This window comes from Brassica napus, chromosome C9 (assembly GCF_020379485.1).
Source record: "Brassica napus cultivar Da-Ae chromosome C9, Da-Ae, whole genome shotgun sequence".
In the NCBI taxonomy this organism is placed as follows: Eukaryota; Viridiplantae; Streptophyta; class Magnoliopsida; order Brassicales; family Brassicaceae; genus Brassica; species Brassica napus.
Window position 1 is genome coordinate 45,179,029 of NC_063452.1, and position 18,057 is coordinate 45,197,085.

The 18,057-nt window shown below is 39.1% G+C and overlaps 1 protein-coding gene and 1 non-coding gene across 2 annotated transcripts; both read right to left on the reverse strand.

Moving 5' to 3' along the window:
- Window positions 1-989: 989 nt before the first annotated feature.
- LOC106407145 (putative lipid-transfer protein DIR1) lies at window positions 990-1,659 on the reverse strand. Its single transcript, XM_013847944.3, has 2 exons — window positions 1,280-1,659; window positions 990-1,183 (listed from the first exon to the last, which is right to left on the reverse strand). Coding segments are annotated over exons 1-2 (306 nt in total). The 5' UTR covers window positions 1,585-1,659; the 3' UTR covers window positions 990-1,182.
- A 15,413-nt stretch (window positions 1,660-17,072) lies between these two features.
- LOC125593518 lies at window positions 17,073-17,179 on the reverse strand. The gene has a single exon (XR_007329422.1). It is a non-coding gene; the product is annotated as a small nucleolar RNA R71 (small nucleolar RNA).
- Between the last annotated feature and the right edge of the window lie 878 nt (window positions 17,180-18,057).

An 18,057-nucleotide genomic window follows, 5' to 3' on the forward strand; every position in this document is an offset into this window, starting at 1 on the left:
TAGAACCATGGGATTTGGATTTTTAATTTTATAACTAAGAAACACTTCTCAAACACCCTAAAAACATTTAAAACACTCGAAAATCTCCAACTTAAATTTTGTTCAATAACAGTGGATTTCAGAGTGTTTTATAAAATGAAAAGTTCAATAACACTTGATTTTAAAATATTTTTTAAAATCCTTGTTTGAATAACACTGGATTTGTCATTTTAATACAAATCATCTGAAACTCTTAGTTGAATACACCCTCCTTAGTTTGTGTTTAGTATTACTTTCAAATCTAGTTCGGTTCGGTTCTTCGGATCCAAATATTTATCCATACTTATTTTCTTCTGCTAATATAAAGCAAAATAAAATTAATGTAAAACAAATATTCTTGGCTTATTTAATATACATAATTATTGGATTATACTTTAAGAATACCAATAAAAATGACTAGGCGCGTCGTGTCAATATTGTTGGACATCTTGCAAAATTGACGTAGTCTATAACCAATAATGTGTATTTTCTTATAAAAATTCTTGGTAACTATAACAAAAACACGATACAATCGAGTGAAAGAGATTAAAGTTGCATGTAAAATAATTTGATCGCTTTAATTGGCTCCTGAATTCTATTTTTCAATTGATTTCATGAATTTTTGTTTTTGTAAAGCTTTTCTGATTTTTCTAGCAATCTTATTATGTTTTTAATTCTTGGTATGATATGAAAATTTCGTAAAAAAAAAAATCAATACTTTGTTAGACTAAAGATCTGACTTTGTGTGTGATGTTTTTCTTTACATCAGTTTCCTTAACTCATAACCAGTCACAATTATTTGTTGCTTTCGTGTACAAAAACCTCAACCATGACCAAGTTCGGCAAGATATGAAACTTTTAATTTCTAAGAACATTCTCATTCCAACATTTTAGTTGATATGATTCTTAATGATTTTGTATTTCTTTCTTTATTGATTTTGAATATTAAAGTAAGTAAATAACACAATGGATTAAGACAAAACAGTACTTTATTGATTTATTAAATATATAGAACACGGTTTTTTTATTTAGAAAAAGGTGACTGAAAAATAATTGCAAAATCTGGTGGTTTATTCGAATATATAGAACAACAAAAGACATAACAACTTAGAGACTTAATCTTGTGGCAGGCCAGCATTTGTCCCTTCCAGCTCAGTTCTTCAATCTGCGTTTTAAAGAAAGAATAAACAAAATTAGCGTAAGACTTTCTCCCTATATTCAACCAGTTTCCAATAACTTTAATGGTACTTTTGATTTTTACCATGGCAAACAGGAGGGATTTTTAGTAATGCCACAATTGGTCCCTAGAGCCTTGATTTTTGCCGGGTCAAGCCCGGACCTGGTGAAGTACGGGCAGAGACATTCAAGATTAGCGGCTTTGGCGACCTTGCAGCATTGGGGAGTGGGAGGTGGTGGGTTGTTTCCAGTGACAGCTGGACTACATTTCTTCAAGTCGTTTGTGTTGACGCCACATATGGGAATGCTCGTAGCTTCTTCAATCATCACCGCGGCGGTTACAACCATCACAAGAGCTGTGATGAGGATTTTGGTATTGTTCTTACCCATTCTGTCTTTTTTTTTGTTTATCTTAACCCTCTTTTCTCTCTCTCTCTCTCTCAACTCTATCGTGATCCATTAATGTAATGAGCTTCCTATATAGCAACCGTAGAGCTATATCACGGGTCTTTTGCGTCGAAAATTTGTAAGCAAGAGGACAAATGTGGTAGACCTTAGTTTCATGCATAAGTCTCCGGTAGATATTTCTCCTTTACGCGTCTCAATGGGTTTTGGTCTTTGTATTTTTGCTTGCATTTGTCACTGCACTCATATAATATATTTAAAACCAAAGCAAGAAACAAAATAGTCATAGCTATTTTGTGATGTACCACCAGGTCTCTGGTTTGTGAACTTGTATCTGATTTAATTACAGCGAGAGGTAAACTTAAGTGGTATTCAAATATACAGTTTATGCTAATTAAGAGCATATCCAATTATTTATATATTTCTTTTTATAATAATTAGAGGTAAATTAATTTTAAATTTATCCCTATTTTTGTTATATAACAGAGATTGTTATTTTTCCTCTATAATCAGAGAATAAATAACATTTTTTTCTCTACAATTAGAAAATACTATTTTAGAAAATACACTAGGGTAAAGTTTATCTTTATTACAAATTATTCTATTTTAAAAAAAATAATAATAAATTAGAGATGGTCTAAATGAATGTTAACAAAAACTTCAAATCGTGTTATTTTTAGAAGTGTCTGGCTAAAATGTTTGAATGTCGTATGCTAAAATATTTAAATACTAGGTGTGTCTACACAACTTGTGCGGACTAATATATATTTTAACAAATTTTGAAATAAATATTAATTTAAATTTAAATCTAAATATTGAACTTAATACAAATTTTAAATTAATATTAACAATCATCTAATTTTAGTATTTATATTGACAATTAATGTATTAACTTTTTATTTATTTATATAAGGGGTGCATATTATAGATCAAAATCTTCTCTATAAATAACAAAATATCATTAGATAATTTGGATTTGAAATAAATCACTTCTTCTTATTGTAAATTGATATTAATCACTTTTCATAATTCTAGAGGTCCAATATTCACAACCTAAGTAAAAACGTCAAAAACACATAACATTAAAATAAGAAAAGATATGATACACAAATAAAATGAAAATATACTAAAATCTAAAAACCTACGGACTAAGACTTCCTTCTCATACTAACATCCCAAAACACTTGGATTGACGGACGGTTGATACACAAATAAAATGAAAATACACTAAAATCTAACAACCTGAGTGATTTTGATTGTTCTAAAAAATTTATCGTAAAAGATAGTTGATTCATTTTATCTTATGTGATAAGTCAACAATGGGGAGTCTTACTGGATCAAAGATTTGACAGTTTTTCATTTTTCTTTCCAAAACCCTTCTTATTTTATTTTGTTTTTGTCATTCAAATCCCTTTTTCACTACAAGAAAACATAATCTTAACGAGGGCGGTTTTCCTCGTTATTTCGTCGTAAAAGAGGCTTTACGACGAATTAGCGAGGAAACGCGTTTGCTCGTTACACGTCCGTCGTAACACATATTTCCTCGCTAATTCGTCGTAACTTAGCGAGGAATATATTTCGTCGTAAAGACGAAGTAGAACGATTCGTCGTAAAGACGTCGCTACAATTCCTCGTAAGGACGTCGCTACAATTCCTCGTAAATAACTCGAAAACAGTTCCTCGTAATCTACACGTAAATACCTTGAAAGATTTTCCTCGCAAAATACACGTAACAACCACGAAATGATTTCCTCGTAAAATGGTCGTAAACATTTCCTCGTTATTTCCTCGTAAATACTTCCTCGTAAAATACTCGTAAACTGTTTCTCGTCATTTCCTCGTAAGATTTCCACGTAAAGAGGTCGTACATTAGCTACGAATTTACTTCGTTTTTATTATTTTACAGAATTTTAAAATATAATAAAAAAATAATTAAAATTATTTAATTTAATAATAAATTAAAATTCAAAATAAAAATAAATTCATATGAAAATATTTTATAAATAAATAAGTTTTGAATTTATATAATACAACAACAAAAAAAAACTAAGGGTCGTTCATCGCCCGGTAGAATTCATCACTCCTCCTCGTAACATCCGCCTCGTTATGTACGTCGCCGGATGACTCGCCATGAATGGGATGTTGTTGTCGCATGTTCCTCAACATGGACTCCCATTCCGGATTTGTGGCCGCAATAACGTCTAAGAAGCCCTCGACTCCACCCATACGAGATTTTGTCGCGGTCAACTCGTTACGCAGCTGAGCGGACTCTCTACGCAGCTCCGTGACTTCATCATCCCGTCGCTGACCATAAGACGATGTCGCTCTCGGAACATCGTTGACGGAACCAATACCCAATGTCCGTCCCTTTTTTTTAGGGACAACCTTAAAAACAAAAAAATAAATATTGTAAGTAAATATTTAAAGTTAAATTAAATGAATAATTAAAAATTAATTTTTTTGAAAATTTACCTCCTCGTAAATCTTATCCACTTCAAGTGTGGATAAGGTGACGGGTAATCCGTCGGTAGACTGCTGGGTCAGCTGAGTCTGGCGGTCTTCAACCCGAGCAACTACGTCGTTGTAGATTTGCTCGGACTTGCCATCTACAAATACGCCCGCCTTGTTCTTGTGGGTCCTCTCGTAAAGTTCCATAAGAGACGGGAGATGTCCCGTCTCTTTGGCCTAAAAAACAGTTAAGAAAGTTAGAATAAATTAATATAATTATTAAAAAAATTATTTAATAAAATATTTAATTACCATTTCCAAACGGACACCGGCGTGGGGTTTTTGGCCCGTAGTGTGAAGCATCGGCCCGTTCCCGTGCTCATCGACCGTGTTACGGGAGTTAGAGCAAGCCTGGGCGATTCTAATCGAATCAGGAAGGCGCCAATAACGGATGAGGCCATCCCACACGTCCGTGGTGAGCTCAGCGGGTTTGCCACGCTCATACCCCTTCACGATCCAGTCACCCTTCCAGTTGGAGACCGTGTCCAACAAGCGAACTTTCGCTTTCGCGTTAAACTTCTTCCTCACCCTCTCAGTGATCCCCAAAGCCCAATTATATTTTTGCTGTTGGAAAAAATAAATTAACAATTAGTTTTTTAGAAAGTATATATATAAATCATGAAAAAATTAAAAAATATATAATTAATTAATAGAAACTTACAGCGTAAATTTTGAACCACGTCTTTCTGACGTAGTGAGGCGTCTTACTCCAGTTTGGATGTGCCATGGAGAAGTAACCCTTGATCGTGTCGGTTACGTCCGATGCAAGACATCCGTCAACCCCCCACCTGGAAAATACAAATTTAAAATATAAATTATTTTTTAATGTTATAAAAGATATTTAAACGAATTAAAAAAATTAATGCAACATACCACAACGTTCCGTCCGGTCGGTCTGGGTCGATGACTGGTAAACCTTCTCTGCCTGGCAGACTGAGAATGTCCTCTACCGTGTACTGCGAGTAAGGAGCACTCGGAGGCACCATCAGATCAGGATGAATATCAGCGACCATCGGAGGTGCCATCGGAGGAGGCACAGGAGGAGGCATCGGAGGAGGCACATGAGGAGCCGATGGTGCACTAGAAGAAGTAGACCCAGAGACTCTCTGAGTGTACTGAGTCTCGGGGACAGTCTCCTGGCCCGAAGAACTGGGAGCGGAAGAAGAGGCCGGGTCTAAACGACTACCCGGCTCACCGAAGATCTCTCTGTAATGGGCAGTAAGTCTTCCTTTTCGAACCTGGAAAAAAAAATGAAATTTTTAAAATTAACATCAACAATATATTTTCCAACATTATCCACCTAATCAACACTAAATAACATAAAATCCGCAAACCTATCTAAATTCCCTATACTAACCACCTAATATATCCTAAACTAACCAAATTAGAGAGGAATCAGAGAGGCTTACCATTGCTACGAAATGGAGAGGAAGTAGAGAGGAAGTAGAGAGGAAAGAAAGAGTGAGCGGTCGGGTGTATATATAAGATTACATATCGTCGCAAATTCGTCGTAAATTTACGACGAAATAGCGAGCAGTTACAAAGGCCCGTGTTTTTTTTACGAGGAAATGGCGAGGAATCACAAAGGCCCGTGTTTTTCTTTACGTGTACTTTACGACGATTTTGCTTACGTGGAATTAACGTGATTTATGTTTAAATCTTTTTACGTGGTCTTTACGACGATTTCATCCTACGTGGAATTAACGAGGGTTATGTTTAAATCCCTAGAACCCGAAACCCGAAACCCGAAACCCCAAACCCCAAACCCCAAACCCGAAACCCCAAACCCGAAACCCGAAACCCCAACCCCGAAACCCGAAACCCCAAACCCCAAACCCGAAACCCGAAACCCCAAACCCGAAACCCCAAACCCCATATTCCTTATTTTCTACATCATATATTCCAAACCCCCATCTTTAATTTTCTACTTCATATATTCCAAACCCGAAACCCGAAACCCGAAACCCGAAACCCGAAACCACAACCCCGAAACCCGAAACCCAAAACCCGAAACCCCAAACCCGAAACCCGAAACTCGAAACCCCAAACCCGAAACCCCAACCCCGAAACCCGAAACCCGAAACCCCAAACCCGGAACCCGAAACCCCAAACCCGAAACCCGAAACCCGAAACCCAAATCCCCATCTTTAATTTTCTACTTCATATATTCCAAACCCCCATCTTTAATTTTCTACTTCATATATCCCTAGAACCCCAAACCCGAAACCTAAAACCCGAAACCCCAAACCCCAAACCTGAAACCTGAAACCCGAAACCCGAAACCCCAAACCCCATATTCCTTATTTTCTACTTCATATATTCCAAACCCCCATCTTTAATTTTCTACTTCATATATTCCAAACCCCATATTTAATTTTAGGTTTCGTCGTTATTTCCTCGTTGTCTTACGTGGACTTTACGACGATTTTATGCTACGTGGACTTTACGACGATTTCATCCTGCGTGGACTTTACGACGATTTGTGCTTACGTGGAATTAACGAGTGTTATGTTTAAATCCCTAGAATCAGAAACCCGAAACCCGAAACCCCAACCCCCAAACCCCATACCCTAAACCCGAAACCCCAAACCCGAAACCCGAAACCCCAACCCCGAAACCCGAAACCCCAAACCCGAAACCCCAAACCCGAAACCCGAAACCCCAAACCCGAAACCCCAAACCCCATATTCCTTATTTTCTACTTCATATATTCCAAACCCCCATCTTTAATTTTCTACTTCATATATTCCAAACCCCAAACCCGAAACCCGAAACCCGAAACCCGAAACCCGAAACCCGAAACCCCAACCCCGAAACCCGAAACCCAAAACCCGAAACCCCAAACCCGAAACCCGAAACCCGAAACCCGAAACCCCAAACCCGAAACCCCAACCCCGAAACCCCAACCCCGAACCCCAAACCCCATCTTTAATTTTCTACTTCATATATCCCTAGAACCCCAAACCCCATATTTAATTTTAGGTTTCGTCGTTATTTCCTCGTTGTCTTACGTGGACTTTACGACGATTTAATCCTGCGTGGACTTTACGACGATTTCATCCTACGTGGACTTTACGACGATTTCATCCTGCGTGGACTTTACGACGATTTCATCCTGCGTGGACTTTACGACGATTTGTGCTTACGTGGAATTAACGAGTGTTATGTTTAAATCCCTAGAATCAGAAACCCGAAACCCGAAACCCCAACCCCCAAACCCCATACCCTAAACCCGAAACCCCAAACCCGAAACCCGAAACCCCAAACCCGAAACCCCAAACCCGAAACCCGAAACCCGAAACCCGAAACCCAAACCCCCATCTTTAATTTTCTACTTCATATATTCCAAACCCCCATCTTTAATTTTCTACTTCATATATCCCTAGAACCCCAAACCCCGAAACCCGAAAGCCCAAACCCGAAACCCAAAACCCAAAACCCGAAACCAAAAACCCGAAACCCCATATTCCTTATTTTCTACTTCATATATTCCAAACTCCATCTTTATTTCCATTCCAAACCACAATATCCCACATTTGCTTATTCATAAAACAAACTCCCAGCATTACCTTATTCATAAAACAAACCCCACATTATCTTATTCATAAAACAAACTCCCTCATCTTATTCATAAAACAAATACATCAATCGGATACATCGACATTCTCGTCATCACTAGAAACATCATCATTTTCATTAAACTCGTCTTCAACAGCTTCGTCTGTGGCATCATCGGTAAGATCTTCGTACTCGTGATTATGCGGATCAATGAGAAGGATGTCATCAATTTCTTGTTCAGGTTCCTCGACTTCATTTATCTGTTCTTCTTGCAATGGTGGTTCTTCTCCACTGATGATTCGTCCTCGAGGTGTAACTTTGATCACTGCTAACCAATTTATACCTGAATCTCTCATCCGAGGGTATGGAAGGAAGCTAACTTGGTCTGCTTGTGAAGCTAAGATGAAAGGCTCGAATTTGTTGTACCTTCGTCCACCGTTGACATCAACTACACCGAATTTGTTAGACCGAACACCTCTGTTGACGACGGGGTCGAACCATTCACATTTGAAGAGGACGCATTTCAGCTTCAGTATCCCTGGAAATTCGACTTCAATAATCTCCGTCAAGATCCCGTAGAAATCTGTTTCCCCTTTCACACATATTCCATAGTTACTGGTCGCCCGCTGTCTACCATAGTCATATGTATGAAAAGTATAGCCTCGTGTGAAATACATCTGTGATGTGGTGACCTTTACAAGTGGAGATTGAATTACTTCGTGTAACCACTTAGGATAATCTGCATCGTCGTCGTCATAATCAACCTGCAAAAATAAAGAGAATGTTAATGAAATACAGATAATGTATGAAAAAAAGTTTTAGTTAGTACCTGATTCCGCAACCACTTAATGAAGTGTTGATCTTTCCTTTTGTCTACGTCACTTGTGGATATACCAGGAAATGTTTCTTCGACTTGAGAAACAAATAGGCTGTAAAATCACATTTTATAGGAATGAATCTCTCGCAATTATACAATTAATTATACTTATATGTGTTTCGAAGTGTCAATATATGTTACCTTTCAAAATAACGCATCAATGGATCTTCGCAATTGAGTAGAATATAGGTGTGTGCACTATGAGCGTCTTCTTCACTCGACCACCAAACCTCTTTACACTTCCCACCGAGTCGCCCAATCTGGCTAAAGATGTCTGGAACACCAGCAACTGCATATGTTGGCGCAACACCACCATCATCATATCTTCTTGGAGCTCTTCTCCGTGTACGTACTTTTGACGCAAAGTAGTACGATGTGAAGTGAGAAACTTCTTCCGTCAAACTTCCAGCAATTATAGAACCTTCAACTTTGGCGAGGTTCTTTGCTTTTCCCTTCAAATATTTCATGGCTCGCTCATACTGATACATCCATCCGTAATGTACAGGTCCACGAAGCAATGCCTCATATGGGAGGTGGACAGCTAGATGCTCCATGACGTCAAAAAATCCGGGAGGAAATATCTTCTCCAAGTTGCACAATAAGATGGGAATGTTCTCCTGAAGCTGTTCCACAACTTCTTCTTTAAGAGTGCGTGTGCTCAGATCCCTGAAAAATGCTCCAATGCCTTTTATATTCAAAAAAAAATTAAACACATTGTTAGTCATATATTATTTTGTAAATTATTGTGATATAATACACTACGTACCTGCAAGTGCTTCATGTACGTTTGTTGGAAGTAGCTCCGCAAATGCAAAGGGCAGTAGTCGTTGCATAAATACATGACAATCATGACTCTTCATCCCGGAGAACTTTTGACCCTTTTCAACACATCTAGAGAGATTCGAAACATACCCATCGGGGAACTTCACTTCTGATGCCACCCAGTTGAACAACACCGACTTTTTTTCTGAAGATAATCTGAATATCGGAACGGGAACTTGTCCATTGCTTTTAATATGTAACTCGCTTCTTGAGCAAATATCCGGCAAGTCCAACCTCGATTTTATGTTGTCTTTTGTCTTCCCTGGGACATTCAATATTGTATTCATGATGTTCTCAAAGAAATTCTTCTCTATATGCATCACATCGAGGTTGTGGCGCAGAAGAAGATCCTTCCAATATGGCAACTCCCAAAATATACTCTTCTTGTGCCAGTTGTGATGAACACCGTAAGAATCTGGCATATTACGAGGGACATGCCAATTACCACCCCAACGAACTGTTTCGTTAGCTCCGTAGTAGTCGATTTGCGCTTCAATTTGTTCTCCAGTTAGATATGGAGGAGGAGTGTCTCTCACAACCCTTTTGTGCCTAAACAAATTCTTGTTTCTTCGGTAAGGATGGCCAATGGGAAGAAATCGACGGTGACAATCAAACCAACTTGTCTTCCTACCATTCTTCAGTTGAAACGCATCTGTCGTTCCATTACAATATGGACAAGCTAATCTCCCATGTGTAGTCCATCCAGACAACATCCCATAGGCAGGGAAATCACTTATGGTCCACAAAAGCATCGCTCGCATCGTAAAATTCGTCTTCGTTGAACAGTCATACGTCCTCACCCCTGTTGACCACAAATCCTTCAACTCTTTTATCAGTGGTTGTAGGAAAACATCCAGGGACCTTTTTGGATGGTTCGGACCAGGTATTAATATGGTCAAGAATAGTAACTCCCGTTGCATGCACATCTCCGGTGGCAGGTTGTATGGAGTAAGAAAGACTGGCCACAATGAATATTGTCTCCCTGACATTCCGAACGGACTAAATCCATCTGTGCATAATCCGAGATACACATTCCGGATATTGCTAGCGAAATCTGGATGTACTTTGTTGAAATGTTTCCAGGCTCTTGCATCTGATGGATGAGTCATCTCACCATCCGTCTGAGTATGCTCGGCATGCCATCTCATCTTTCCAGCAGTCTGCTCTGATTGATACAATCTTTTCAATCTGTCTGTAATTGGTAGGTACCACATCCTTTGGTACGGTACCCTATTACGTCCCCGTCCTTGCGGCTTGAATCGTGGCTTCTTGCAGAATCGACATTCTTCTAGCTTCTCATCATCTCCCCAATAGATCATGCAGTTGTCGATGCAAACATCTATCATCTCCGAAGGCAACCCAAGACTATAAACCAGTTTCTGAATCTCATAATAAGAATCAGCAGACACATTGTCTTCCGGCAAATACTCTTTAAACAAGTCCGCCCATTCGTTCATGCAACTTTCAGGTAGATTGTGATCAGTTTTAATATTCATCATTCTAGCAGCTAACGACAATTTAGAGAGACCTTCTCTACAACCACTGTAAAGTGGTTGATTCGCCGCGTTTAACATTTCGTAAAACTTTTTTGCATCTATATTAGGTTCTTCATCTCCATCATGAGCTACGAATGCATCAGCTACCATATCATGAACCCTATCATAATCTACCATCTCCTCTTGCTGGTAACTATGTTCATTATGCAAATGATGATCAACCGGTTCTTTTTCCTGAAAATTGCTATTACTACTACTAGCTTCATTCTGATCATAATTAAAACCTTCTCCATGTTGAAACCAGATATAGTAATTTGCCGTGAAACCTCTATTTATTAAATGCTTCCAAACATTTTCACGGTTTGCCAGTTTCGAATTGTTGCATTTCCGACAAGGACAGAACATCTTACCACTTTCTTGGGCGAGCGGTGTTGAATCTGCTTGATGCATAAATGTCTCCAGACCCGCAAGGTATTCTTTCGTCACTCTCCCGTTAGCATCTCTATGCATATACATCCACTTCCGCAACTCGTAAATATTCCCGGAGCCAGCCATTTTTTTTTCTTTCACGTTTTTTGTTGTTGGTGTGTTTAAAATGATGTTTAAACATCCATATTTATAGGAAAATTCGAATCTGGTAGTTGTAATTTTGCTATGAATTTACGACGAAAATTAATTAGGTGGGCAAAAAAAACGTGTAACACCTATAAAGTTGGTGGATTCAAAAATTTCCTCGCTAAATACACGTAAACTATTCCCTCGTAAATACCACGCAAAGTTTACGTCGTATTTACGAGGAAATAGTTTTTCCTCGTAAAATACTCGTAAAATTACATCCACTTTACGACGAAACAGTTTTGTCGTTACGTTACGAGGAAATAACGATGACTTTAGTTTTTCACGTAAATTCGTCGTAAACTCGACGCAAATTTACGAGGATTGTTTTTCCTCGTTAATTTTCGTAGTTAAGCATGTGTTTTCTTGTAGTGTTTATTGTATCTAGTATTTAAAAATTCTATTGAAAACCAAACTTATTAGATTTGTCATTTGTATAAGTTCTCTCAAATTCTAGTTTATTGAAAAATATTGATTTTGTCAATAAAATTTGGATGATATTTTCTAGTGAAAAAAGCAATGAGTCGGAATGTCACCCCCTATGATGGTATTTGAAACTTAGCAAAACATTTTACTTCACATTAAACAAAAACAAATTGTTTAAAATGAAAAAAATGAAAAACAATTATTTTAAAATCGATTTTTTAAACTTTGATATATTTTATACATTTCATAAAACGATAAAATATTGAATTATAAAAGTTTTTGTACATTATAAATATTATTATCTTGAGAGGACCTCCGCTGAGTATGTACCAGCGATGTTATTAAGTCAAGAACATGTAACAATCAAATATGTTTTTGTCATGAGTAGTGTAGTTCTGATAAAGATTTACCATTGGTATTATGTTATATAGTAATTGAGACGTAAAAAAAGCTCTCAGATCTGAAGTATCAGAATTTACAATGTTTTTACTGTTCTGATCCATCTAAACCACAAACTCATATAATCATTTTTTATATTCATTGTTAGCGTATATAAAAGAACATGAAACCCGATTGTTTACTTGTGGATAGTTAAGAAACTTTCTCCAGTGATTTTTGTTGGAAGTAAACTTGAAGATAACTTGATTCCCAAGCTAAACTAAGTTCAAAGGAAAAAAGAAGTTTATCTTATTTAGGAGTTATCTAAATAAGTTAAGATTAATGAGATTAGGAGATTTATAGATCTATATAAGGAGATGCATACTTGTTGTATAACTTGTAAGTTTGTGAGAGATCTTTGTGAGAGCTTGAGTTTTTGAGAGAGTTTTCTTAAGCTAACAATAAGAAGTTGAGTTGTTCTTATTAAGATCTTTTGAGTTCATACATTGAGGTTAAAACAATATTTGGTATCAGAGCAAAACCATGGGAGAAATCACAGCAACTTCGACTTTGCTGATGAAAACAAAATATGGAGGATCCTCGTCCATTAGTTGTCCGATGCTCACCTCGAGCAATTACACTGTGTGGGCAATCCGGATGAAATCCTTCTCAAAGTACATAAAGCTTGGGATGTGATCGAGAAAGAATCAGATGAGTTAGACAAGAACGACACGGCTGTTGCACTGATCTTTCAATCTATTCCTGAAGCTCTTATACTACAAGTTGGTGATTTAGATAATGTGAAGAAGGTGTGGGAAGCAATCAAGGCGAGACATATGGGAGCGGACAGAGTGAAAGAAGCAAGACTTCAAACCCTAATGGCGGAGTTTGATCGCTTGAAGATGAAAGAAAGTGATACGATTGATAGCTTTGTAGGAAAGCTATCGGAAATAGCGTCAAAATCTTCTGCTTTAGGAGAAAAAATCGAGGAGAAAAAGTTGGTGAAAAAATTTCTTTCATCTCTGCCGTGCAAGAAGTATATACATATAGTTGCTTCCCTAGAGCAAGTTCTGGATATCAAAACCACAAGTTTTGAGGATATAATAGGTCGACTAAAAGCCTATGAAGAAAGAGTTTACGAAGAAGAAGATGAAGCTCAAGATAACCAAAGCAAATTACTCTATGCGAATAATGAGACGCCACAGTCACAACCAGGTCGAAAGTATCGTGACTATCAAGGAGATTACAGAAACAGAAGTCGGGGAGGACGTTTCTATGGCAGAGGAGGACGAGGACGTGGTAGATGGTCTAGAGACATAGACATGAGCAAGATGGTATGTTTCTGGTGCGACAAACTCGGGTACTTTGCATCAAGTTGCCCAGACAGATTGTTAAAACTACAAGAGACTTATGAGAACAAGGAAGATGAGACACGAGAAGCAGATGCATTGATGATGCATGAGATCGTGTATCTCAACGAAGGGAGTATAAAACCTAAAGAGTTTGAAGTATGTACGAATGGAGACAACTTATGGTACCTAGACAACAGAGCAAGCAATCAAATGACTGGGAATCGTAACTACTTTCAAACTCTTGATGAAACCATCACAGGGAAAGTAAGATTCGGAGATGACTCACGCATTGATATTAAGGGGAAACGATCAATCAGGTTTTGCTGCAAGAATGGAGATAACAAGACATTATCCGATGTGTATTTCATCCCGGATTTGAAAAGTAACATTATAAGCCTTGGTCAGGCAACTGAGTCGGGTTGTGATGTTAGGATGAAAGAAGAATACCTTACTCTTCATGATAAGGATGGAAACTTGATTACCAGAGCTAAGAGAGCAATGAATCGTTTATACAAAGTTATAATGGAATGCGTCGAGTCAAAGTGTCTTCAACTCGTGAGTATGGATGATGCAACAACATGGCATGCACGGCTCGGTCATATCGGATCAGAATCATTAAAAACAATGGTAAGGAAGGAGCTGGTTATTGGATTACCCAAGATGACAGTCGATAAAGAAACATGTGCATCATGTTTCTTTGCCAAGCAAGCAAGGCGTCCGTTCCCGCAAGCGACTTCGTATCGAGCTGATCAGGTGTTGGAGCTAGTACATGGAGACCTTTGTGGTCCAATTTCTCCGTCTACAGCAGCACGAAACAGATACATCTTTGTCATTATCGATGACCATTCGCGATACATGTGGTCTATTCTACTAAAAGATAAAGGAGAGGCGTTTACAAAGTTCAAAATATTTAAAACGCTTGTAGAACTGGAGACGAAGATGAAGATTAAGTGTTTCAGAACCGACCGAGGTGGAGAGTTTACATCTACGGAGTTTAACGAGTTCTGCGAAGAGAATGGGATATTGAAGCACTTGACTGCTCCGTACTCTCCGCAGCAGAACGGAGTCGTGGAGAGAAGAAACCGGACGCTTATGGAGATGACACGGAGTCTTCTAAAGCACATGTCTATGCCAAATCATCTTTGGGGAGAGGCTGTTCGTCATGCTACATACCTAATCAACAGGGTTGCTACTAGAGTATTGGTGTCTCAGACTCCATATGAGATTTTTAAGGGGAAGAAACCGAAGATAGATCACTTACGTGTTTTCGGATGTGTTTGTTATGTGAAAGTTGATACTCCTGATATCTTGCATATTCACATTGTTTTATCCATTTATTCATGTGCATTTTCATCATATAGATTAGGATTAAGCCATGTCTAGGTTGCATTTTGCATACATATGTCTCCATTAGGTATTGGAGTACCACATGGAGTTCTTGGAGACATTTGGGTACATTTGGAGCTCAAGGGAGGTGATTAGAGGTGATTAAAGTGATCATTGGACGAGCAATGCATGGGAGCGACCTACCGGAGCGACGCCATGAACTCGCTCGCCATCTACACTTCAGAGCGACCTCCTAGAGCGACAAGGCGAAGTCGCTCTAGCTCCTAGAGCGACCTCACCGCAGCGACACCCAGAGGTCGCTCGGGTTGTGTCGATTTGAGAGCGACGGACAAGCCGGGAGCGACCTCCTAGAGCGACACCCTAAGGTCGCTCGCGTCTATGGTTTCTGAGCAAGCCGGGAGCGACGTCTTCGGAGCGACACAGCCAGGTCGCTCGCGAGGAAACGACCCGGGAGCGACCTCTCGCAGCAACGTGCCGAGGTCGCTCCGCGTCTATTTGTTTGGCGAATTTATGATTTCTTAAGGGCCTTTTGGTCATTTCATTATGCACGTTTTTACTTTTCAAAAACCTACGTTTTAAACATCTTGGGTAGCCACCAGAGGCTGATTATCTTTTGTTCTTAAGAAAAACCACAAAAACTCTCTTGAGAAGTTCATCTCTTGGATTTTGATTGTTATGTTCTTGTGTTCTTGTTGATTTCTTATCTATTTCTCTACATGATTAATCTGAAATCCAATATGGGTTTAAGAGGAATCATGGAGATTAGTGAGTAATCACCTTTTGAATTCATGGGTTAGGGAGATTAAGGGTGATTAGGTTAGTTCTAGGATGTTTTAGTGTAGATCATTCTTGTTCCTTGCTAGTAGAGTATTTCTAATGCATCTTCTGAGTTGGCCACTCAAAAGTTGATCAATAGGCATTTCCCACCCGAAAGGTGTTTGATGAAATGCCTGAGACAACTCTCCTAGGCTTTTAGTATACTTTGCCAAAGACATTTGTTGTTAAAGGTGCTAAGATAGCTAATAGACTTGTTAGTAATGATTGCTTTCATATTATTCAACCAAAGACATTTGATGTTTGAGATATGTTAGCAAATGAGCATTCATCTAGACATAGAGCTTGCTTAGAATTTTGTATAGGCTTAAGGTAGATAGTTTGATTGATCATTTGTCATCCTTAGTTCGAAACGTGATCACCCAAGGTCTAATCCCTATGCCCATGAGTTCTCTTTTCCATTAGTCAAGAATGTATCATTCTGTTATTGCTTTCTAGTTTTAGTCATAGCTTAAAACTCATCTAAATCATTGGTTGCACTTAGATTAAGTGAGTACTTGTATTCTCAGTGCTTTGATATCCCTCAGAACTGGTTCGACAATCACTATACTACAACATTTGTCTTAGGAGCCTTGAAAACTCCTAATATCAAATTGGCGCCGTTGCCAAATTCTGAGTAGATTTGAACATTGAGATTTAGTCATTTACTTGAGACTAAGTCATTTTTATTTTCTTTTGTTACTGATTCTTCTTCTTCACCTACCTTTAACTTTCAGGTGTATGAACTTGAGGAGCAGGGGTCCAACAAACCTAGTTCCAATAGTAGCAGACATCAGAGCTTTAGACATGGAGTGTGTTCGAGCTAGAAGAGAAGAAGAACAACAAGCCCACTTGCAGCGATTGGATATTGATATGGCAGATCCACCGCAAGGGGCAGAACACCAACCGCGGGCAGCTCGACCCATTGGTACCTATGACCGGCCCAACATTCTTGGTCATAGACTAGGAATCCGAGCACCGGCTGTGGCAGCCAACAACTTTGAGGTCAAGTCAGGACTCCTCAACGTGATCGAGAACAACAAATATCATGGCTTGGCTTTAGAGGACCCATTCGATCACTTGGACAAGTTCGACAGCTAATGTGGGTTGTCAAAAACCAATGGTGTGTCAGAGGATGCCTTAAAGCTGAAGTTATTCCCTTTCTCTTTGGGGGATAAGGCACGTCAGTGGGAGAAGTCTCTACCCAGCGACTCTATCACTACTTGGGATGAGTGCAAGAGAGCATTCTTGGAGAAATTCTTCTCATCCTCAAGAACTGCTAAGCTGAGAAATGAGATCTCCAGTTTCCAACAGAAGAACTTGGAAGGCTTCAGTGAAGCCTGGGAGAGATTCAAGGGCTACCAAGCTCAATGCCCACACCATGGTTTCTCTAAGGAGAGCTTGCTGAGCACATTCTACCGTGGTGCTCTTCCTAAGTACAGGGCCAGACTGGATACAGCTAGCAATGGGTTCTTCTTGGGGAGAACTGAGGAAGATGCAGAGGAGCTGGTTGACAACATGGTAAAGAGTGATGCAGTCTACAGTGGAGACCACGACAGAAACAGCCGAACAGATGATAAGCAGACGAGGAAGGAGTTGAAAGCCCTACAGGATAAGATAGACATCCTCCTTGCTGATAAAGCCACACAAGAGCAGCTGCACTTTGTTGGTAACCCAAGTCAAGAGACACCACCTGTTGTCCATGAGGTTGAGGGTTTGGAAGGTCAGGAAGAGCTGTGTTTCATCAACAACAATGGTAGCTGGTACAAAAAAGAGCCCAACTTTCAGTACAACAACTACCAACAGAAATCCTACCCCAACAACCAACAGAGTGGTTATCCGCCTCGAAACAACCAGCAAGGCAGCTATCAACCTCATCAAAACCCCTCATCTGGTTCCTCTGCTCCTCAAGAGAGCAGCACTGACACCCTGCTGAAACAAATCTTGGAGTCTCAGACTAGAAGTGAGAAGCATGTTGGTTATGAGTTGAAGAACCTTCATTCCAAGATTGATGGGAGCTACAATGAGCTCAACAACAAGTTCTCACATCTTGCTTCTACAGTCAAGAATTTAGAGAATCAGTTTGCTTCCATGAACACTCACCAGACTCGCCAGCAAGGATCCCTACCTGGAAAATCTGACCAAAACCCCAAGTAGGCCAAAGCTATCACCCTTAGGAGTGGTAAGCAGTTACCTCCTACAACCCTCACCAAGGATGCTGAGAAAGTAGGTGAGGAGGTGGCCATCAACTTAGATGATGAAGTGG